At 35.2% G+C, this 23,260-nt stretch overlaps 1 protein-coding gene across 1 annotated transcript in view; it reads right to left on the bottom strand.

The window, feature by feature from the left end:
- Window positions 1-23,260, bottom strand: part of COL5A2 (collagen type V alpha 2 chain) — a 54,413-nt gene that overhangs the window by 18,762 nt on the left and 12,391 nt on the right. The window contains exons 9-30 of the mRNA XM_050711644.1: window positions 21,793-21,837; window positions 21,209-21,262; window positions 20,527-20,580; window positions 18,972-19,025; window positions 16,013-16,066; window positions 15,232-15,285; window positions 13,864-13,908; window positions 12,528-12,581; window positions 11,676-11,720; window positions 8,583-8,636; window positions 6,744-6,842; window positions 6,248-6,292; window positions 6,044-6,142; window positions 5,551-5,604; window positions 4,299-4,406; window positions 3,591-3,644; window positions 2,763-2,861; window positions 1,980-2,033; window positions 1,060-1,158; window positions 897-950; window positions 743-796; window positions 196-249 (exon numbers count right to left, since the gene is read on the bottom strand). Of these exons, the coding sequence (XP_050567601.1) occupies window positions 196-249; window positions 743-796; window positions 897-950; window positions 1,060-1,158; window positions 1,980-2,033; window positions 2,763-2,861; window positions 3,591-3,644; window positions 4,299-4,406; window positions 5,551-5,604; window positions 6,044-6,142; window positions 6,248-6,292; window positions 6,744-6,842; window positions 8,583-8,636; window positions 11,676-11,720; window positions 12,528-12,581; window positions 13,864-13,908; window positions 15,232-15,285; window positions 16,013-16,066; window positions 18,972-19,025; window positions 20,527-20,580; window positions 21,209-21,262; window positions 21,793-21,837 (1,386 nt within the window). The remainder of the gene's footprint in view (window positions 1-195; window positions 250-742; window positions 797-896; window positions 951-1,059; window positions 1,159-1,979; window positions 2,034-2,762; window positions 2,862-3,590; window positions 3,645-4,298; window positions 4,407-5,550; window positions 5,605-6,043; window positions 6,143-6,247; window positions 6,293-6,743; window positions 6,843-8,582; window positions 8,637-11,675; window positions 11,721-12,527; window positions 12,582-13,863; window positions 13,909-15,231; window positions 15,286-16,012; window positions 16,067-18,971; window positions 19,026-20,526; window positions 20,581-21,208; window positions 21,263-21,792; window positions 21,838-23,260) is intronic.

Below are 23,260 nucleotides of genomic sequence, written 5' to 3'. Positions count from 1 at the left end.
GCTGCCATTTAAGCCTTTGCCAGTTCAGTTTAGTGTATAGTTGATGTGAAAGCTATGTATCAGTAATCATTCTAAGCACTATTGCCATCAATTCTGAAGCTGTGTTTTGTTAAACACCACTTGATTGAACTTCTCTAATTTAAGTTGATAAAGACATGGTTTATTTTTTTCTGTTACAAAAATAAATGCACATACCTGAAACCCTGTAGGACCTGGAGGGCCTTGTTCTCCTCTTTCTCCTGCCAGACCCTACACAAAAGGAAATAAAAATGTTAGAGGAATAGAGTCAGGTTCCACATTTTCCTTCTCTCTGAATATGCATATTTACAATTATGTGTTTGTTTATTACACATTTTTACTTATCCCTGGCCAAGGTATACCCTATCTAAAAGATATAAAAGATAAAACTTATCTCCTTATTTCTTTAAGACCCTCCCCCAAAATTCTGTGCTGATAGAAAAACACTCAGTTCCACTGAAACTAAGGAAGCTAGGAAAATAAACTATGAAAAAATTTTGCTCTTGTGCTATTTTTTTTATAATTGCCATAAAAGGAACTGGAATACCAATATAAGCACATCTTAATACAAAGCCCACATTTTTTGTAGGATTTTTTTTTCATGTTATTGAAATTTTTGTTTGGAATCAACAAGTGGCATGAAGATAAATAAAAATAGAGGCAGAAAGATCAATGAGTGGGTGGTAGGTCAGACAGCCAAGCAGTGTTGAAAATGTTGACTTACTGGTGGGCCAACAGGACCGGAAGGACCAACTTCACCATCTTTACCAGGAGCTCCCTAAATTAAGATTACATAGTAAAAAGCCTTGTATAGTGAACATACATAACAGAAATGCACGCTTTCTGTAAGCACTGAAAATGATCACAGTCACACTCACTCTCTGTCCTGGGACACCCGCATTGCCTGCTTCTCCAGGTTTTCCAGGATCACCCTAATTTGCAGGAATAAAAATTACCATTTTTAGGTTTTGTTTTCAGCTATTAACATGTCTCCAAATGGTTAAAGTTAAGCAGACCTTGGGTACTAGATGCAATACTCACACTACTACCCTTTGGACCAGGAAGGCCCATGCTGCCTGGCTGACCTCTGATTCCTATTGAACCTGCAGGACCAGGACGTCCATCTTCTCCAGGGGCACCCTACAGAGAAAAAGCATTTTCCACATGAGATTAAAAATATTATTTATTCACATGAGCCTATTAAACTCTGGAAAATGACTCCCAGTGTAACTAGAGCCCAACCAGCTCTGACTGAACTTAAGAACAACCATGATGTGACCAGATAATCACTTGAATTACTTCAGCAAAATAATTTCCTTAAATGGAATTAAAATATTGGATTCATTTTGTCACAGCTCAGTAATTGAACCCATGCTGTTTCTCAGGAATCATAGAGGGAAAAGGTCAGCGATGAAGACGGACGTCTTTCCAACATAAACCAAACAAACAATCATAACAAAAAAACAGCATTTAATGCTAGAATTTTCTGTTTTAAAGTTGGTGAATATAGCAAGTGGGAGTTAAAACACTTTATCTTATATTGTTTACATATATAGAATAATATTAACGTAGTTTGGTGCTACAGTTATCAGTCGAAGTGTCTTTAAAGCAGACAGAGCTCTAGCCACACTGTTGAAGCTAAGCAAATACGTAATTGTTATAATTGAACCATTACACACAATTATTATATTGTTCCCAAAAAGAGACACTTAGAAAAGATATTTAGTTCACAATGATTGAAAAATATTGCAGCAACTGCTAAGCAGACACTGTTATACAGACAAAATTATAGGAACATTAATTGCACTAATTTTGGAGTTGGGAATCCAAAGTGAACACTTAAAAGAGAAGGTGAACCTTCAGAAATCAAGAAAAATCAGGTTAATAACGTAATTTTAATGAGTTGAGATCTCTGAATTACTGTGGAATTAGCTGAAAGGATCAAGTGTTATGTTGCTTACCAAAGGACCAAGTTTTCCTTCAGGGCCTTGAACACCTGGATTTCCCGTCAAACCCTGAAAGTGGGAATAATATTGGTGTTAGGTTGCACATGTAAGTGTAGGACAATAGAAAATTGTAAATTAACCCAAAAGATATGCTCAGTTAATACCATTGTTAAAGCACTCAGATATTCTTCACACAATTTTCCTCTCTGCATGCAAAGTCCTCATCTTTATTTTCCAACTACTTTACAGCTTCATCATCCACTGTCTTTGACCTTCCTTTTTGCTATTCACCCTTTTCTCACTTTTACACCTCTTGAACTTCCCACAGATTCATCTTTACTTCTGCCAATATTACCCAGTGAACTATATCACCCCTTGTTCTTGATGTTTCCTCTCTCGTTTTGTGACATTCCATATTCTCCCTAAATCTTTTTCCAGAAAAAAATCTCTTGATGACATGCACCACTCAACTATATAAGTCATCAATCACCAATACAATGAAGGTTTAGCTTTTAATTCATATTAGCTGTGGTAACTACGTGCTTTACAAGCACACATCCTTAAGTTGCATTAGCCAGTCTAAATCAGGGCTGTTTCTTTCAGAGACAAATGGAACCTGTGCTTTCCAACATCAGCAGAAAAAAAGACGACAGGTATTTTGGCCTTTACCCTTTAAGTAGTCCCACTGAAATAAATCTGTCCTCGTACAGCAGTTTCTTAATTTTACAAAGTGATGACTGCAAACTTTTGAAAATGAAAAATGTCATGGCTTATAGTGTACTGTTATTAACTACTTACCCTTGCACCTGGGAGGCCAGGTTCACCAGGGCGCCCAGGATCTCCCTGACCTCCTTTAGGACCAGAAGAACCTGCTGGACCACGCTCTCCTTGGGCACCCTACAAAGATACCAGGGCTATTTATTAACAGGTATAACAGCCACAGTAAGAGAAAGTCAAATACAATAGATATCTTTAATTAAGGATATGTATTTATTTTTTTTGAGAACAGACTTCCAAAACATTAATACTCTATTATTATTACTTTTTTTTTTTTTAAACCAAATTTCTACTCTTTCATAACGCAAGCTTATACAAGGACTTCAGAATCCCTGTATTTTTACCAAAAAGTTAAGAATTAGCAGAAACACTAGACAAACACATAGGTAAGTCATTTCCCTGCAAATGTTACAGCAATTAGGAAAAACACAAATAAGTTGATCTGTTCAAGGGACAAGCTAGAACAACTATACCACACACAAAGAAAGGCAATTCTTCAAATAATCACTTATTATAGAGCAATGTGTATAGCAGTATAGTAGTACAAAGAGGTCAATGTCTTTTATCTATTCACATCTGAGCTTGAGGGAGCATTAACTCAGGGGCATACAGTGAAAGCTGAACATAACAGCAATTCAAAGTGATTTTCCCAATAAACTTTTAGTCTCAAAACATTCAGACCCCTTCTTGGCATTTGCCAATTTCTTGTGAATCTACTTCCAGGGATTTTGAGGATCTGCCCATTTATCCAGAAGCACATGTTTTTAATGGAACACTTTCTTTCATATCTGCATGTATGAAAATTTTAAAAAAATGACCAAATAATAGACAGACACTTATTTCATTTACCTTTGGTCCAGGCAAGCCATCAGAACCTGGAAAACCACGGTTTCCAGGAGCACCCTGGGAAAAGCCATAGATAGATTACTGCCTTAATTTTTACATAACTTATTGTAAATAAAGTATTGGTTTCTTGTCTGGAGGTAGGTACAGTTTATTTCTTTATGATTTTCTTACTTCAATACTTTAACCTTGTTTTTTTGGGCCATTTGGAGTGGTAAAAAAATCAGCATTTTATTCATGCATGCTGAACAACCTCTTTGAAAACAGGATGATCGTTTGTATAGGGGTTAAGCACATCATCTGCAGATTAGCTCATCATGTCTACAAACTATTACCATGCTGTACTGTACACTGAATTCACAAATTAGAATATCCACCATAAAAGTAATACATAGTGACATGGATTTCTTTCCCTAAAAATAGTACTAGGAAGTAAGATCGATTCAGGATGCAAAAACCATCTTCCCATATTTTTATATCCTGAGCTTCAAAGTATCATTTTCAAAAAGATTATACTATATTACAGAAGACAACATCCTAAAGTCACTAATCTGGTACAGAACCAAGTCGTAGCCATTATTTGACTACTGTTAGGAAAATAAAGTTTGGCCACACCTACAACCAAAGTCTATGAAAATTAATGGTTAGGTCAAGTTCAAAAGCTTTTCAGATTGTCAGTGCATCTCTCACAAGACATTCTTCTGGATTGCTTACCCTCTCTCCAACAGGACCTGGTGGACCTACTGACCCAGGATCACCTCGAGGGCCTCTTTTCCCTTCTTCACCTATAGGTCCAATTGGACCCTGTGGACCTTGTGGACCCTATTAAAAGTAAAATATGTTTGAAAATTCATTGTTAAGCTCACCACTGCTCATATTGAAACAGATTATCTTCTAAACATCATAAACATTCTTTCCAAATAAAGTAGGAAAGAAAATATAGTTAAGGTTTTGATTCAGTTAAAAAACACGGCATTTCAGGACCAGTTTTTCTCTTTTTTCATTATTTATAAGCAAATTCTTCCGTAAGAAGGTCACTATGAATAAATTGTACTATAACTGTACAGTTTGGCAATACTCTATTATTACTACTATATTATTATTATTACTCTATTATTATCATTACAGTGCTTATTATAATAATCTATTTGCTCAGAAATGATAATTTGTAATTTTATTTATTATGATCAATTGAACAAGTAGCAAAAGACTCAAAATCAATGACATTCTTGAAGAAATTCTCAAAGAAACGAGAAGCCAATCAGCAGTAAGGAAAACATTATTTTATCTGCTCAGGTTTTTTGGTTGTTGCATGCTCACTTAAACTGGTGAGAAAGAAAAACTAAAGATAGATTGACAAACCAAACTGAACCCAACTTTGCAGAATCACTTTTCCTCCAAAATTCATATGGTTACTGCATGAAATTAGCCATGTTCCCAAAGAATAATTCATAAATATTAGCTGTGGGATAAACAGCTATTCATACCATACAAGTATAGATATATTTGTATTATTTTAACAATTTGTATATATTCACCTGCATAAGTATAAAGTGTATTAAATGTATGTTTAAACAAATACTTGTTTATTATGATTAGCACACAGATCTGTGTGCTTTTAAAGGTCCAGAAACATGTGGGATCCATTTCTTGTGTGATGAAGAAATTAGAATAAAGTAATTCTGACTGGTACAGAAACCTCAGTATCTGCTGGTTTCTCTGTCTTTGAGTTCTTTGAGGCCTACAAGGGGTAGGCTATTTATAATATCAAAGGACCTGCTTTACCATTCTTTCTTTATACTGTCTAGCCAGGTTCACTTTGGTTTGTCTTCCACAATAAGTATTTGACAAACAGAAGTAATCATGAGAAATAACATCAGAAACGTCTTGAAAACTGTACCAGTCTATTCCAAATACTCTTACAAGCCTTTGCGATTCCTATTCATTTTACAAAGCTTATACTTACTGGTTCACCTTTGGGTCCTGCTTCTCCCTTGAAACCTGGAACACCAGGGTCTCCCTGAAAAAAAAAAAAAACAATCACATGATTAAACCTATAGAGTTAAAACTCTGCATAAATCATTCGATCATGGATTATGTGATGAAATAGAAAAACATTCTCTAGTTTAGTAACTAGTTGTAGGTAATATAATAGGATATTTTCAATGGTTTCTCTTTCCCTTTAGCATGTTTATTATGACATTTGCACAAAAACTTTAGAGAAGAACTTTTAATTTGGGGAGATAACAGTTACTGTTTTTCAAAATTTATATAGACACACTTAGATTTCTAAGAAAGCCATAACAGTATTTTGGACATGCAGAAGACTCACAAGATCTGACTCTCAGCATACTCATTAATTTATTTAAAGGAACCTTACTGCTAATCACTGTTTTAGTTTCATGGAGTGACACATTTGCTAGATATCGTTATTTCTGTGGTAACAAAGCCATCGTTACCGGCTGCCCTCGAATACCAGGTGGGCCAGTACTGCCTTGGGGTCCTGGGGAGCCAGGTGGACCTGATAAGCCAGGGGGGCCTCCGGTGCCAGGAGATCCCTACAAATAGAAATAACAGCATGGTAAAGAAAAATAATAATATAAATAAGGAAATAAAATAAATCCGCTTACACAATTTCTTCAGCAAGCCATGTGACTACTTACGGTTGGGCCTTTAGCACCTGGGGAACCATCTGTCCCTTCAGTACCCTAAAAATAACACACAAATCATTGAAATTAATTTTAGTTAGGGGGAGGTTGATAACAAAAGCAGAAGATAGCTGTTTGATGCACTTTACAAGAGCAGAAAATAAAGACTATTAAATTAATATATTAACATAGGATCTACTTGTGCAAATGTAAATAGTAACAAAGTGTGCAAGTTAATGTGACTTTTCATCTTCATATCTTAAGCTTTAAAGTAATTGTAGGATTGAGACTATACCACACTGTGCAACTTGAAGCTTTCCAAGTTTTTTTAATTGAATTATAGAAAGTTGTTTTGAACAAAACCAGAAAACAAATAAATGTTACATTTTCTTTTCTGGAGAAAAAGTAATTTGGGCAAAACTCACTGTCTATCAAATGGGGTATTAAAATTCCCTATAAACAGGCAACATGCACACGCTAACTACTGAGGAACTCGATTTAATATACTTACTGGAAGACCTTGTGATCCGGCTGGGCCTTGTGGACCTGTTTCACCTCTTTGTCCTTGAGGGCCTTCAGGACCACGCGGACCTGTTGGACCTGCTTCTCCCTAAGACATCACAAAATAAAACAACTGGAGATTATTTTCATCTAAATAGTAGCGCTTCAAAGTAACTAAGGAGGAATACTAGGTTCATAAGACAAAAACAACTCAGATCTTTAAATACTTCATTATCCTTAAAATATATTTTGACTTAATTCTGCGTCAATGTGAACATAAAACTTCAAAACTAAAAACAGATTTTTTTCTCAATGTATAAAAGGAAACATTCTACAGAGGAGCAGCACTCTATCCAGTGGCCCAAATCAGATCAGATATTTTAGACAGACATCTCTATCTAAAATCCCAGGACAGATTTGCAATTCAGAAGCTTTATTTTAGCTTTGTTACAAGCATTGAGATGTAGGAGTAACAAAACATTTGGTTTTTTTGCACAGTACAAATTAACTTGCTGTTGCAGCACTATATTATATGTTAAACAAACAAATATATATTTATACATGCAATACTCTGTAATACTCTGATTGTCACAGGTTATGCTGGTTAGAGTATGACAGACCAAACAAATGATCACTCCCAGCAAAGCCTTGCCAGGGTGGACTGGATCCTCCTCCAACAAAACAATTTCTTCTGAGATCTCCTTTGAATCCTATTTTTATAAAGGAAATTTTAATTTTGGCATTGATGCTGTTAATATTGCATCTTCAGAACTCAAGTGCACGTTTTCAATATGTACTCTGCTTAGCTTTTATAATTTCAAAGCAGCTATTCCAATTTACATCATCTGATGATCTAACTTGAAGGTAGCTCCTCCTTTTCCAAAGCTTTCGTTGATTCTTCATATGACAGTTTCTCCAAATATTTATTTAGATACTTAGTACTGTTTAGCCATACCAAACCATTTCATGACATGCACTAAAAAGGCCTATTATTTAATTGTATATGTTATATTAATACTATTATTAAGACTCGTTTCCAAAAAAAAAAAAATGTTTCATGAATGTTGCCAGCTTTATGACAACAAAAAACATCTGCTGAACTTGGCTACCTGGCTAATTGAAAAAGAATTTCTTTTTGTATAATTTTTTCTTGTCATGTTTAAGAATTGGAAACAGCTAAGAGCAGTTGGGTGAAGGGCAATTGAAAGAAGTATAAGGAAACTGTATGAGTCATCTTTTCTATCTTCTTTGCAGACTTATTCTCAAGGCTAGGAAAAAAATAATTGAGTGGTTTCTAGAAAAACAAGAGAGGAAATTCCCACAAACACAGTACCAGAACTAATTAAAGTTTTCCATGTTAGCCCAATCACTCAGAACCACAAAAGTTTGAAATCATCATTTGAATTATTACAATAAATTGTGGTACATCTCTGTTGGGGTTTCAGGCATTTTTCCTATCACTTTAGGTCATCTCAAAAACTGTTGTTGGCCAAAACTGGTCACTGGAAGGTGCTGCTTCCATACTAAGTCTTGGATTAGTCATCACAACTCAACTTGCAGAACTCATCTTGTTATTCTTTAAATAAACTGCACAAGATTTTGGGAGCACAGCATGACAGTTATTATCATCTTTTAGTGCAAGCAAAAGTGAAAACAAAAAAAAAATCTTAATTGTGGTGAGTTCCAATTATTTCATTTGACTTCTGATTTCCATCTTCTTTCTCAAGAATATCAAGACTGATTTCACAGCAATTCTTAGTGAACTGTGTACAGGTCATTATGGAAACACTACGTAGTCCAGGGTGATTCTGTGTTGTTAAACATACTAAAAGGTAGTTTTATTTCATACCTTTACACCAGGAGCACCTGGAAAACCTGGAGAACCAGTTATGCCAAGTGGACCCTGTAAAAGATAGACACAAAAAGGTATAATTCCAGTGTTTAGATCATACAGATAAGTATCTAATCATTGGGTAAATATGATTCTGGGATTACATATATTTTCATCGTAAAATAATTTTCATAACAAAAAATAAATAACTATATTTTTTTCTGAGAGATATACACAATTCTATGGAATTGTGATGTTTTAATAATATATTTACTGAATTATAAGCAAATTTGCAGCTTGATTCAGCTATTAATGTGCAAATTGCAACATATACAAATCAAAGTTATTATAGTAAATGTTTTTCAATTTTAGTTTTAATAAAGTCTTGTTTTCTCTTTCTAGGTTTATATTACTGTGGTATGGCAAGGAAAATATATTTGTTCGGTGATCACAATTTGTCCTGTAGAAAGTAGCAGAGGAGAGTTTCAATTCTTTTAAACATAAAACACTAACTTATAAAAAAGAGAAATACTAGTCACTTCTCCATTGAAACAATTGTGTTGCTAGACAAGATTTTTGAGGTGAACAATATGACAAGTAATAATATAATTAAAGGCCATGCAACTACATGTTCCTGCTTCCTACTCTTCTCTCCCATTGAGATTCCCAAACTCACAACCAAATTCATTTGCAAACTTTAAAATGCAGGTTTTGTATTATGTTTTCAAGGCTATATAGACAAAGATGTACAGCAGGAAGTGTTTATTGCTTGGATTTTTGTCCAGATATAGGCAGATATTTCTGGAAGAGAAGGAAAGGCTTGTTTATGGCATACCATGAAACACTATTCCATGCAGAGGTTCATCTTCAGTTCCCAAAAGCAGCACAGCGGAAAGTCTAACAGCTTGAGCAGACCACTATTGATGTCGCTACACTATTTCAAGTTCTAGAGTCAAATTCTTGGTGCCTTGTACTGCAGAGCACAGGTGCACCTTACATTTGGGCATGGATGCAACCAGCTGGACTTGCATTACATGGCAGACTGGCCAAAGTCACTAGACAGCAAACTGCAGATGTATATACTGTAACATACCTGCATGGTATGATGCTAACCCCATTAAACAGAAAGGCTTCCTATTGAGGACCTTGGAATAAATTTATAAATTGTTTCCCTTTCCATAATGCCTCTTGTGCTGAACAATATATTCAACAGAAGAACATTTCTGCTGTATTAATAAACTCTGTGTAGCGGCACACAGTGGTTATAAGTATTCACTACAATTCTGGCTTCCCAGATGATTCCTATCTCTTTTCCTGATTTTCTCTCTTTTTGTAAAATATGATGCATACTGTGAAAAAATGTTCTATGTAATGAACCTCTGCTGACAAACTTAATAAGAACAATTTGTAACAGTGAGTATTAATTACAGACAACATTTCTGCCATGACCTCGCACTTGAGTTCTACAGAACTGATGTAACAGCTCAGTAAGTATAATTCTGAAAACCTATGTCCCAGTTTATTGGCTCACAAATACACGTCTGCCAAATCTCTCTGTCATTTCAAGGAGAATTCCAGAATTAGGGCAGACCACTGTACTGACTCAAATAACAATGCATTTCATTAACTCTTCCTCCAATAAGAAACATATGCATTAAGAATCAGTATCTCCCTTGTGACTTTGTATGGGAATTTACCAAAAATGTTAGTCAACCAGTTATCATATCCAGTGAAGCTGAACTCATGTTTTATGCCAAATAAAAATTTCAAGCTTCGTGTAGAATGGCTTGCTCTTAACTCTATTTTGTTTTCAGTACTGAAAAATCTTTTCACTGGTTCAAAGCTTCTTCTAATAAGTTGCCCTTTTTTTGTGATACACTAAATAACTGAGTTTTTAAGCCTTTAGACAAATACTTATCTGTTTCTATTACAGTTACTTTTTTTTAAAATGAAGTTTGTCAGAAAACAGTTCATTAAGATGACATAGATAAAATAAATGTTTATCAGGACTTATATCACTATGAAAAAAAGTCTCTACAGAATGAAATTTTAATTGTGGTCAGGTGTGTTTGGGGATTGGTTTCTTGTTTGTTTGTGGGTTTTTTTGTTTTTTTTTTTTGTTTGTTTGTTTGATTTGCTTTGCTTTTTAAGTTGAACGTCACAAAGTGGTAAAGGTTCATGTTGGCTGCATCAACAGGCGGAAACTGTCAACTGCATCCCAGCAGTGATGCTTGCAAAACAAACACACAAACAAACAAAAACCCACATTTTTAAGGTGTGAGTTGGCCTAGCACAAATAGCATGAAATCATCATAAACTTCCATTTGCAAAGGCAACACATAACTACTGTATAACTGCTAATAATCACACTGGCTTCCTCATACATTTGCTCATGTGAATTGACTCAAATGCATCTTGCAAATGCACTATGATATTGGATTATTGGAACAAAACTATCACCCTTTGGTATGCTAACATCCACACTTTAAGCTGCCACAGTCATATTCAGCTCAACTGCAATTATGTCAGAACTTCCACAATCATGCATACCAGGCTTTCTCAGTAAGACACTTTTTATCAATTTGGAAAATGTTCACACATATGCTGCTGGTTCTTCAGTTCAGTGTGTGACTGTCTATAATTAAAAGTCTGTCTTTTACATGTTTTGTAATGGATCAATTGCAAGTATCAAGTTTTGCTATTGGTGAGCGCATTTCATCTTGCTGAGAATGGGTATAACCTCATTTGTCAACTTTGTACATAAAGGAAGATAACCTGCAATTATAAACTGTTGTACATATCGTTAAGACAATTATAGCCCTAAAACATGGATCCTACTTCATAAAAGCAGCAAAGCATCATCTCTCCAGGGAAGGTGCTGTATCCTACCCCTCTGCAAATTAAAACCTTTAGATGAAGTAAAATACAGAGCATTGTTTCTCAGCACTAAAGCTATGGTCAGTGCCAGAACCAGGAACCAATTACAGATATTCTAGGGACACTTTCTTTTACCAGCAACTACCAACAGTTGTTTGTGTTTCTTTTGGTGATGTCAAAAGGCAAGTGCTAAATATGAAGTGAAATAAAAATGTGATTAAGAAAGAAACTTACCATTGGCCCTGGCTTCCCAGGCATTCCGTGCTGGCCACGTCCACCCTAGATATGAAAACAGACAACCATTTGTAAGAACTCTTTTTTTTTTTTTTTTTTTTTAAAGTCGTCATTAGCATTTGTGGTAACAGCCATACAGACTAAAGCATTCAAACAAATGCTGGATTACATTTCGAAGAAATTTTGCTTCCTTTAAGTAAACAGATTTCTCTATTAAATACAGAGAGGACGATATTTTGACACTGTCATTGTATGGAACAATAACAAATTGAGCACAGAAAAGTCATGGGGAGAAATGTAAGAAAAAAAGTGCAAGCAGTTTTTGACACTAAATGTAAAGCAACAGAGAGAAATTTCTACTCAAATATGGTCTCATGTCAAGGCTAATCCCCCTTTTTGCTGAAAAGCAAAATAATTTTTAACAAGATTGCTTTCTTGCCTGGAGTTAAATGGGAATAGTTAATATAAATTGAAAGCCTAGATTTTCATTTTAATCTTGTTTCCAAACTTTTTTCTCTCTCTTTCAAGAGAAAAGCCATATTGCATAGAAACAAAGAAGAAATTTATGAATCACAGAAGTAAGTGGGAAATAAGTGGTGGGAAGATATTTGGCTACTTGGGCAATTCTAGCTTGAGAAATTACCATGCAGCTAACATTTTCCTTTTAAAGCTGTTTTTGACTTTTGAAATATATATTAATCATTTCACCCCAAAAACTCTGTCCAGTCTATAACTTTCTTAAGCAAAAGTCACAATGGAAGTGACTAGCAGTCACACAAAAGAAAAGCACTTCCAGGCTAATGGCTTTAAAACAGAAGAATTACAAGGAGACAGAATCAAGACCCTACTTACAGGGGCACCCTGTGGTCCAATTCGACCTCTCTCTCCTGGCATTCCTCTAGGTCCCTTGAAGAGAGAATTAAAATAAATAAATAAAATCAGTATTCAAGAGCTCATCATGGTAGAATAACAAAAAGTGGAAAAAACAGCTCACTTGATTTTTCCTCCATAGAGGAGGGGACGCTCCCACTCCCCTCCCCATTCCACCCCCTCCTTTTTTAATCCATCTTTTTCATTTATTTTTACTTTTTCTTCAAAAAGCCTTGACTTTTATTTTCCTTCAAATAAGTTTTGCACTGCATTACTCTTTAGCACTTTTCTGTTCCATCTTCTTTATGTGTTTGTAACAAGAACATGATTAGTTTCACTGAGACTACAAGTACAATAAGAACAGGCGATGTGAACAATGGTTGCAGAAACCAAAGGCTGTGGTTTTTTCCTCCTGTAGTTTTACCTTTTCTTGTTCTATGGCAGGAAAGAAGTAGCAGCTTACATAAATACTTTCAGCCTCACAGGCTTGCCCAGTGGAAATTTAATAGACTGCAATTTCTCTTTTCCTGCTCCAACAGTATTTCTCATTTTAAACACATTAGAATAAATTCTATATATACTCACTAGGGTCAATAATGCAATCTCATTTACTATGGCTCATTCACAAACTAGGTTCCACTTCAGGGACATTGCATTCTGCATGACATAAGATAGTGCTTCACAGAGATGTCATTAACTGATATCAGACAGGTGCTTTACATCTGTAAGCACCGCTGAAAGTGGATTTTTGGAATTTATACTGCTTACAGTTTTCCAAAACCACATCTGAATGAAAACTACTCTGAGAAAAAGTTTCTCTATTTTTATGCCACACATACTTATCCTCACCATAACCTCATAACCTTCCAAATCGTCTCTCTGTGATTTTCTTAGTTAGTGCATCTCTGACCTAAATTATTCCATTTCTATCACAGAATGTAATAACCTAATCCATATGAAATATCAACACATTGGAGGAAAAAAAAAAAAAAAAGAAGAAGAAGAAGAAGAATGTAGTTACCCCTAAATTTCTGTGCATTGGCAAACAACTACAAAACCTACATTCAAATTTCTGTTAAAATCTTCTGATTTATCATAATTATTTGTATGCCTGTGAATTGCCAGGAATAACAACTTACAATGGACTAAAACTACTCTTAGTACAATAGAAAACAAAGCCTTAGTAAGGAGAAAACTCAGCCTCAAGACATCAAGTACAGATCTCAAAACCATAAAATTCCTGCATATACTACTGGCAATAACATGAACAATCTTAAAAACAGTTGTGTAAGTAATATCCACTACATGTGACACTCACTAGAGGACCCGTTGCACCCATGGCACCTGTTGGTCCAGATTCTCCCTAGAAAGTGAAATGAAATGACACAGTTAGAGGGAACAGGCTAGAGGATAATAGAGTTACGTCTCATTCCCTTCCTCTGCACTTATGTTAGACCTAAGAGGCAGATTTGCATAGTCGTTTGTGTGCATCATACCTGCTCCAAGGGCATCATTTCATATACCCTTGGTATACGGGAAACACTGTCGTCATCTTCTCCCCCAGTGTTTCCCATCTCTCTCTTTCATTTTCACTTCATTCACCAATTAATGGAGTATTGTCAAGTCCAATGTTTCAGCTCTTGTTGCATCCACAGAAAGTGGTAGACAGTCTTAGCAAAGAAATCTCATCTTAGACAAGCTTTCAACTCCTGATTTCACAGTTAAATTTACATTTGTGGAAGATTCCCTTCATTTACTACATTTTTAATCTGAAGGAATAGGTTTAGCCCACCTCTGATTATCACCTTCAGCAAACCAAAATGTTTCAGTATTGGCACTGATTAGCATAGAAAATCCTGAAAAAAGTTTTCTATGCTTTATTAAAATAACTTTTAATCCATCTTGAAAATACTGAATGCAGCTGGCTATCCCGTGTTGTCACTGCTTTGAGCCAAAGTAGTAAAGGTGATGCAGTACCAGTGAGGGTCAAAAATACTAAGAGAATAAAATTGTTAGGTGAGAAATATTTGGTTTGATAAACTATGCTCTCCTCTGCAACATCTGCTTCTTTTAAGCCAATCTTGTTTAAACCTAGTATGGTAACCTAAAAGAAGAAAGTTAGGATTTAATTGTTTAATTTTATTAACTAAAGAAAATATTAGAAAACTGTCCTCACTCTCTGTTTTAAGTTTGGCTGATCCAAGTCACTACAATCAGGATTTCCAAGGGAATTCAGAAAGCAGCAACGGAGCAGTCTCTCAACCAGTTCACACAAAAACAACAAGAACCATATACTAGCCAAGTGGCAATGTGTATGGGCTCCTTGCTAACAGAATTTGCCGTCTTCAACATTGCGTAGGTGTCACAGAGAGACCTTAGTTAATTCACCTCATGATACTCTACAGAACTAAAACTGAGCCCCAAATGAAACTGTGACCAGCAGTTCACTCAAACTCTCTCTTCCTGTATAGAGCCCAGACATGCCAGTTTGTAACAGTTGATGTGGATTGAACACACAGTAAAAATAGGCAATTCCATATAGCCTCTCCAGCAAAAACGTAACTCCATTCAAGTACCACTCATAGGAGAGGGTACAAAGCTTTGTTCTAAAGATCTATTATCTTACACTATTTTGGCATTTCAGAAACCATGCTTAAGTGTTTAGTTCTTTGAGCCATGAAAATACCTTTGCTCCAGCTGCTCCAATTTCACCTTTTGGACCATCAAGTCCTTTCAATCCCTGTAAACGTTATAAAAATATGGAAAGATTATATTGGTATACACACACACACACCATTTCTACTATTATCATTAAAATCTCAATGTTAAAGCCTTAAGAATGGACCTGAGGTGGCAAGAGCAAGAAAGAAGGGGGGAAAAAAAATAAAAAACAGATGGAAAAGGGGAAAAAGTATCTAAATATTTTCTAAATGGAAACCATTTGTACAAGGTACATTTCCTTGGACTTAGTTTCCTTTTTAAAACAAGAGTTTTTTAAAAAAATCCTAAAACAATAGGGATGAGGCTCTGAGCCATAGTAAACCTATTTATTCCTCCCTGAAGTAAAGTTCTGGCCAGAAAACTCAGTAATTTGTAATCAGTCCATCTTGCAAACATATCCACCACTCGAGTTCCCCACCCTACCGCAAGACTTGCCAACAAAGTGAGAGAACTGTCAGGTTTGTGCCTCCTGAAACTTGGCAGGGCTCATGCAAGCTTCTTCCAGATTCCCAGAACATTTGAAAATAAAGTGAAGACACAAGAATATAACACAGAGGTCAGTTTAACTGGGAATAGCGGTGATTTTCTGCAAGGCCCTCTTTCTCTCTAATGGCAATGATTCTGCTGTGATTGGCAGGACTAACAGTGTAGTCAAATTCACCACAAATACAAACCAAGCTGAATGTCTTTGCACTGAAACTGTCTTGAAACATTATGAACAAGGAGAGGGAAACCTTGTTGCTTACCCTGTGACCCTTGAGGCCTGGAAGACCTGGAGCACCAGGAAAGCCTCGAGGCCCCTAAGTAGGAAAAAGGAGGAAAAACAACAACAAAAGTAAAACACTGATTTCTGCAGATAACCCTAGTAATAATGCTGCTAACAGGGAAGACAGTAGTAGTATAAATAATAATATTCCTAATACTCCCTCAGCTTGGTGAACAATACAGCCAAGTATAGAATTGGAGGGGATCACAGACAATACAACATAACATCCTATGAAGCTAGACAATCCTCGTGTTATATGCTTTTTCACTGATACCAAAAGCTTTATAGCTTACATTGGTGTATGATCAAACCTTAAATTTCAACAGAAGTAATGAAAAAAAAAAAAAAAACAAACAATGGTAGATCAAGTTTTGAGGCTTAATATGGAGAAACCTTAATTAAATAGAAGGCAAAAATCAGAGTTATCGTTTAACATAAAACAGAAACTGAGGCCAAACTGCTAACTGTACATGTTATATCAGAATATATCAGACAGATAGCATGACAAACAGCTATTAAAACATACCTAGAATTTAAACCAAAGTTGCCTCGCTCTTTAATTTCTACCAAGTTTCAGGATTTCTCTTTCAGGAAAGGTTAAATAACAAAACGAACTTTTTCACTTCAATGGCAGCTGGGCATTTCCATCTCCCCCAGCTCTCCACAGCTATATGGACCTACAACTCATTCCTTGTTCATCTACAGGTTTTTGAAAGAATTACTGTTATACATTCTTTTAATAAACTAAAAGCATGTACCAGAAGGAGCCTCTCAAACCTATCTAGGAAACCAGCACCAGAGATTAACTTTTTCTGCTTTGAGAGGACTTCACTCCCTGTGTGGTCTCATTGCAACCAAGGACACTTCAGTCATGATTTTCTATTCAAGACAGTTAAGTGCATCAGTATCTTGCTTAGCGAAAAGAATAAAAATAGAGTACCTCTCAACCAAAATTTTCAAAAATAGCATATTTCATGCATTTTGGCATACCAAAAACTCATAAAGATATATAATAGAAAATGAAGCATCATGAAGTAACTTTGAAAAAGAACATCTAAGACCTCAGCATGAGAGAAAAGCACTTTATGTACGCACAAGCTGTTTCCTTGTTAGCATTAAGAAATGTAAGAAAGGTCTTTCCCATAGTCAAGTATGTGGATAATGTCTGATCAAAAGGTTCAGTTGAAAATTACTCCCAAATCTACAGATTCCTAAGGGACAAATTACTTCATAAAGGTATGAATTTTCTGAAATGAGTAAGAAAGATTGCTTGAACTTATTTATACTCAGTGAGTTTCAGTGAAGGACAATCTCAGTCATTGTACAAGGCCTAGCATGTAAATTTGAAATTGTACAAATTATGCTTCTTTAGACTGAATAGAGCCCATAAAAACAATTTATTTGAGCTGTGCTCGAGCAGTGGTATATGTATATCATGTTATACAACCAGGGCACTCAAACGATGAAGGACACACATGGGACAAGTCAGGTGGTAACCAGGCAAACCCTGCACAAGGGGAAATACTCATCAGATATATCTGTAGAAGTCTATGGGGCTTGTCATTGTTCAAGACATTACACACTTCTCTGATATACCAACTGTGTAACCAATGCTGTTCTATCCGGTGTTATGCAATTGCAGCAAACTCTTAGTTAACTTTTGTGGGTGTGCAGTAAAAATACTTCTTTCCTTCATTCAAAAGTCTTCTGATTTTGACGAGAACACAAATTCCTATTCTTTACTAGCTTGTCATTGCAGAAAGAACCTGCAAATCTGTTAAACTGGATTTATCATGAGCAAAGGGAGAAATACTTTCTGAAGTTACTGGCTAAAAATTTCCAGTGTTTCAGTCCTTCAGGACACTTTTACTATACCCTACTGTCCACAATATCCTAGGTTGAATGTAAATGTAAATATGTTCTCTCAAATCAACTTTTCCCAAGATTTTATTAGAGGCTTTAAATGCAGATGATGTTCGATAGTATGCACTATTCTAAAAACATATGAAGCGAAGATGATTTTATTGAGCAAAAATAAAACAGCTTGATCTGAACAGAAGAACACTCTGCTGACTACATTAGCCTCAACCAGCTTATAAAACACTGTCTTTGTGTTTTATAAAAGCTTTGGAGGGAAGCTTAGGAAAAAATGCTGCCTCGTTAAAAGATCGTTTCTCTCTCTAAGAGATCATATCTCCCATTGCTAACAAAATTACCAGGCAAAAGCTGTATGCTTGAAAGAAAAGGAGGCAGTTTAAGAGATGATGCATATCAAGTGGCTTCTGTTCTGAGATGTATCTGTCCCCTTTTTGGCCACACTACAGCTCCCTTCAAGGTGCAGAAATGGGACTAACAAAAACAGAATTCATAATATGGGCCAAAATTATATGTGATAATAAAATGACATTTCAGATATAACCGCTTTCTTTTATTTCTAAAGTTAACCATTATGAGTATCCTCTGCACTGTAAATACCTACTATTTGGAAATCCTTTAATCGCTTTTGCATACTGAAAATAAATTTTATTAACAGTTATGATACCTTCTTTCCCTGTCCCTCAGACTGACTGTTTGAAAGATAGACACTGCCACCCTAACCTGACATCACTTTATATTCTCTCAGCACTCTTAGCACATGACTGTGAATGACCACGTGAAATACTGGGAACTGTACAACTTGCATGCACTGTCATCTGTTTTATGCATATTTCGTCTATGGAATAGTTGAAATACGCACCTATGAGATGACTCTCAGCATTAACACAAGGGTCATTGAATGACCTATTTGTTTCTTAGCTATTACACTGATTAGGATCATTAGAGATAGCTGACACAAGTACTTAAGAAATTGAAAGGGCAAGCTTTACACTTACTGTTAAAACAGATATTGGTGACACAATTATTATTATTTTCTAAAATGTAAATAATTATGTTCTTACTGGAGATCCTGGGAATCCAGGCTCACCAGATTGTCCTGGTCTACCGGGTTCACCCTAATGAAAAAAAAAAAGGAACACATGAAAATAGCAAATAACAAAATTAAGTTCACTTATCTTACCATTTTCTATTCAAACAAATGAGGATATTCAAACGTCCTCATTCAGCACATCAGTATTATAAATTTTCTCTTTACTGTAACAATTTCAATGACATAAATCAAATGTACGCTTTACTAACAATGTGCATTGGGCATGTTAATTTAAAAATGTTTTTAAAAAAGAATTGTGGAAACTGAAGATTGAGTCCAAAACGCACCTCAGCATCGTAAGGTGGCACTGCAATGTGGTTTTCCTGGGAATTAACCAGGCAAACTTTTGCCATCACTATGCTGACAAATTAATTTAAATTTCATTAGGAGCAGCAATCGAAAACCGTTTGCATTATAGCTCATTACTTCTTCTATTCAAATTCTGTTTTTAAATGGGTATAATTTAATTCTAAGTCAGTAACTATTTTCTCCATGATGCAATAGGAAATAAAATATGGTAGAACTAAACAAGCATATTTTAAGGACTATTCAAAGTCCTCCACAGCCACAACCAAATATCCCTTTACGTGCATCAGTTAGTTCAAATACATCCAGGACACTGGACTGCAGGAATATGAAAGGCTTCAGAAAAACAGTTTCTGGACAGAGACACAGTAAAACACATCACAGATGCGATTAAAGTACCCCATACAAACATAAATGGAAATGGAGCAAGTTCTTCAAGTAATATTGAGATTTAGTTTCAGTGCATTGAGGATTGAGAATAAACTGCTTCCAAAGATTCTTATAACTTCTTGTACAGTTTACAGGAAAGCAAAGATTACAGAAACTATGATGATTTCTATACTAAATCCCCTGGCAGCTTCAGGTTTCATCTCACTTCTCAGTAACAATTTACAACTCAGACAGATCTAACATGCTTTGCAAACAAAGAATATATGACTAATGGAAAATTCTTAGGTTACTGTTGTGCAGTACATACATATTTATTTATATCCATGTATTATACATGTAATATAAATATACATGTATACATAGTCATAAAATCAGTTATGGATATAATAAACTATTAAGTTTTTAAATAGTAAAATTTTATTGTCCTGATCTGGGTAAATGTTATCATTACAGTTCTTCTAGCTCATCATGTGATCCCAAAGATCTGGATATATATGTATATAATGCTGTATATAATCAAGCATGTATCAAGGTTGATTTCAAGAGAGATATCTTAATTGAAGAACTGGCTGAGGCAAGAAACAATAAAAAGACAGTGCTTAAACCACAGCTATCATGGTAAGATGTAACGAGAAGAAAGGATGTTCTGGAAAATATCCATTGCTACGGTTATAGTTATGATACTGCAATAATGAGAAGTATGATTAGAAGGAAAAGGAAGTAGAAAAGAGTAGCTGTGACAGGAACATCTGCTGGTTAGTCATTGTCTCAAAGAAGCCAGTATTTTTTTTATTAAAAGTAAAACAAGAAATGAAGAATAACAAACTTACATCTTCACCAGGTTTGCCTGGAGGTCCTTCTGGACCACGAGAACCAACTGGACCCTAAGGAATAAATATATTTGTTGAGAAGTCAATTTAGACATCACTAAAATAGCTATTTGCTCTATCTGAAAGTCGTGTTTTACAAAAACAAGTGTAGAGAAAGGATGACTTTATGCCAAAATATGCCTGCTAAATTCTGTGGTGCTCCTTCTAACCATCCTGTCCCTAAGAAACAAGCATTAAGTTATATAAGAACATAGGATGGATTTTTCAGGAGAAAAAAAAATATACATATCAGTTGTTGTTGTTCCCAGATTGACTCTCCCTTTTACTATTAGTCATTATATCAATTCCAAAAAAAATGAGTATTTTTATCTACCTTTGTGTGATAGAAACACCTACTAGCTACAGTGTTACAACTGCTTAATCATCCTCAGATCTGTGGTGGCAAAGGCATAATGATTGTTTATGATAATCATAATTATCATTCATATACAAAACAATTCAGATTCACTGATACAAGACAACATGCTTTGCACCCCTCAACTCTTGACTGAAGTAGTAGTTACCTGATAGCTTTGGTTGAGACAACATCAAAAAAAAAAACAAACACCTCTTCTATAGTAAGGAGGTATAATAAATTATTTACGTTTTTATTGTAGAAGTGTTTGAATTTATTTTGCCTTACCATAGGTCCTGGATCTCCAGGTTCACCAGGTGGGCCTGTGGGGCCAGCACCGCCCTAAAATTAATGACATAAGTACAATTACAAATTCCAAAAAGTAAACATAAAAGGATGCAAATTAAAATCCATGATCAGGTAAACAACAGACCATGGAACAGTCTGGATTCTAATTCAGAAACAATTCACTCTGCAAGACAAGTGGAAGGTGGATGCTAAGATCTAAAGTTTGAGGGATAAGTCATCAGCCGTACACAAAACCCACTGGATGCTAACACCATCCTAATACTGAAAATAACTCAACAGCCACCATTTTCATTGCCGTTTACTCATTAAAAGATGTGTGTTGGGTTAAAACCTTTTTAAGTGTCTAATTAATTGTTCTTTCCAAGTTAATTTCTGTCTATAGAGTACAACTGGAGCAGAACTCAAGAGCAGTATATTTAGGTTCACATCTAGATGAAGATGCATTCAGCCATTCTTCAAGACAGGTATGTCTCAGAGCTGAGTTCTCTTCTACACATACAAGTTGCTATGTGATTTGTCTTCTTTGTCCAATTATCTTAAATCCCATGATATGAAACACTTACTTGTTTTCCTTGGAGACCTTGAGGACCTCTTGGACCCACTGGACCCTATCAAAACCATAAATTGTTACACACTGAATATCACACTTGCCTAACTAATGTTCATTCTGCATTGACAGCAAAATTGCCTTATAATGCATAACTATATTGAAAAAAAATGTAAGACTACAAGTACAGTTGGAGAGAATAGTCTCCCCTTGAATTGAAAGTCATTACTTATGTTAATCTAATAATGGAATTAATGTCAAAATAAACTCATGCTGCTGTTCTTGGCCATGAGCAGGAACAAACAGCAATGGAAGGATGCATTTTCATGAATCACACAAAGTACCAGAACAGCTTCTAAATGGTTGATGTTTGTTACAGAAAATTCTCCTTTACATTTTCATGGTATTTTTAGAAAAATTTCATGCCTCATTGTAACTTGTACTATGAAGTAAAAATAATCCTGAATGTAATGCTCTTCTTTCTAGCAATACAAAAAATATATAGCAGGCAATAACTTGCATTTTGACAGAGGTCATCTTTCACACACATTCATTTTTACAAATTTTTACATTGCATTTTAAATCCTTTTTGCAAACTAAATGCAAAAGAGTTACTCATAGGCCATTTAAAAGTTCTGATCAACAATAAAACCAAAACACAGTGGATCAGCTGAATGACAGTCAGTTACTGAGTTTTACTGAGAACCTTTCAAGCAGTGTTAAAATAGTTCAAAGTTTACTGGTGGGGACTTGGATGGATAAGATGCAAGTAGAAAAACTCATAGACAATGCAATCACTGAAGGACAGTTTCCTTGAGAAAGAATGCTAAAAAATACAGGGAAAAAAAAAAGCTAACAGTGTCTTCACAATGTGATAAATACACATAGTACACAGAGTAAAAAGTAAAAAATTCAAAATTAACCAAAAGAGTTCAGACAGAGACAGCTTAGGGTGGCAAAATGTTTTTCACAGATGGTAAAATAAATAAATAAATAAATAAATAAATCCATGTTACCACCGTTCTCGCTACACTAAAAGTGAAGGGCATATCTAAACAGTGAGAGATTCCAATCATAAAACTGGACCCACTGGAGAAAGAGAATGTCCGTCTTAAAATAATAAGCTCACAGCTGGTTTCAGAAATACTCTTTTAAATTGCTACCAAAAATAACTATCTTTGATGTCACAACATGAAAAAGGGCCTTCAAAGTTACATATTTGTTTGTTCTGCTTTGCATTATACCTGACACTATTCAGTTCCTCTGCAGTGACTCAAGAAATGAGAAAATCAGAAGGTTTCTTGTTTTTTTGTTTGTTTGTTTTTCTGTACCTTATTGGTAATAGCTGCTATATTTCAGAAGGAGAGAAAGAAGACAGCAAGAAGGCTAGGCGGATGGGACAAAAAGCTTTCACTTTAACAGAATAAGCTTTTTCCATTATTTTCAGGTACTATGGAAAACCACACAAGAAAATTCTGTATATT

This window comes from Cygnus atratus, chromosome 6 (assembly GCF_013377495.2).
Source record: "Cygnus atratus isolate AKBS03 ecotype Queensland, Australia chromosome 6, CAtr_DNAZoo_HiC_assembly, whole genome shotgun sequence".
NCBI lineage: Eukaryota > Metazoa > Chordata > Aves > Anseriformes > Anatidae > Cygnus > Cygnus atratus.
Note: the sequence above shows the minus strand (reverse complement) of the source record. Positions and strands in the feature narration are given on the sequence as shown.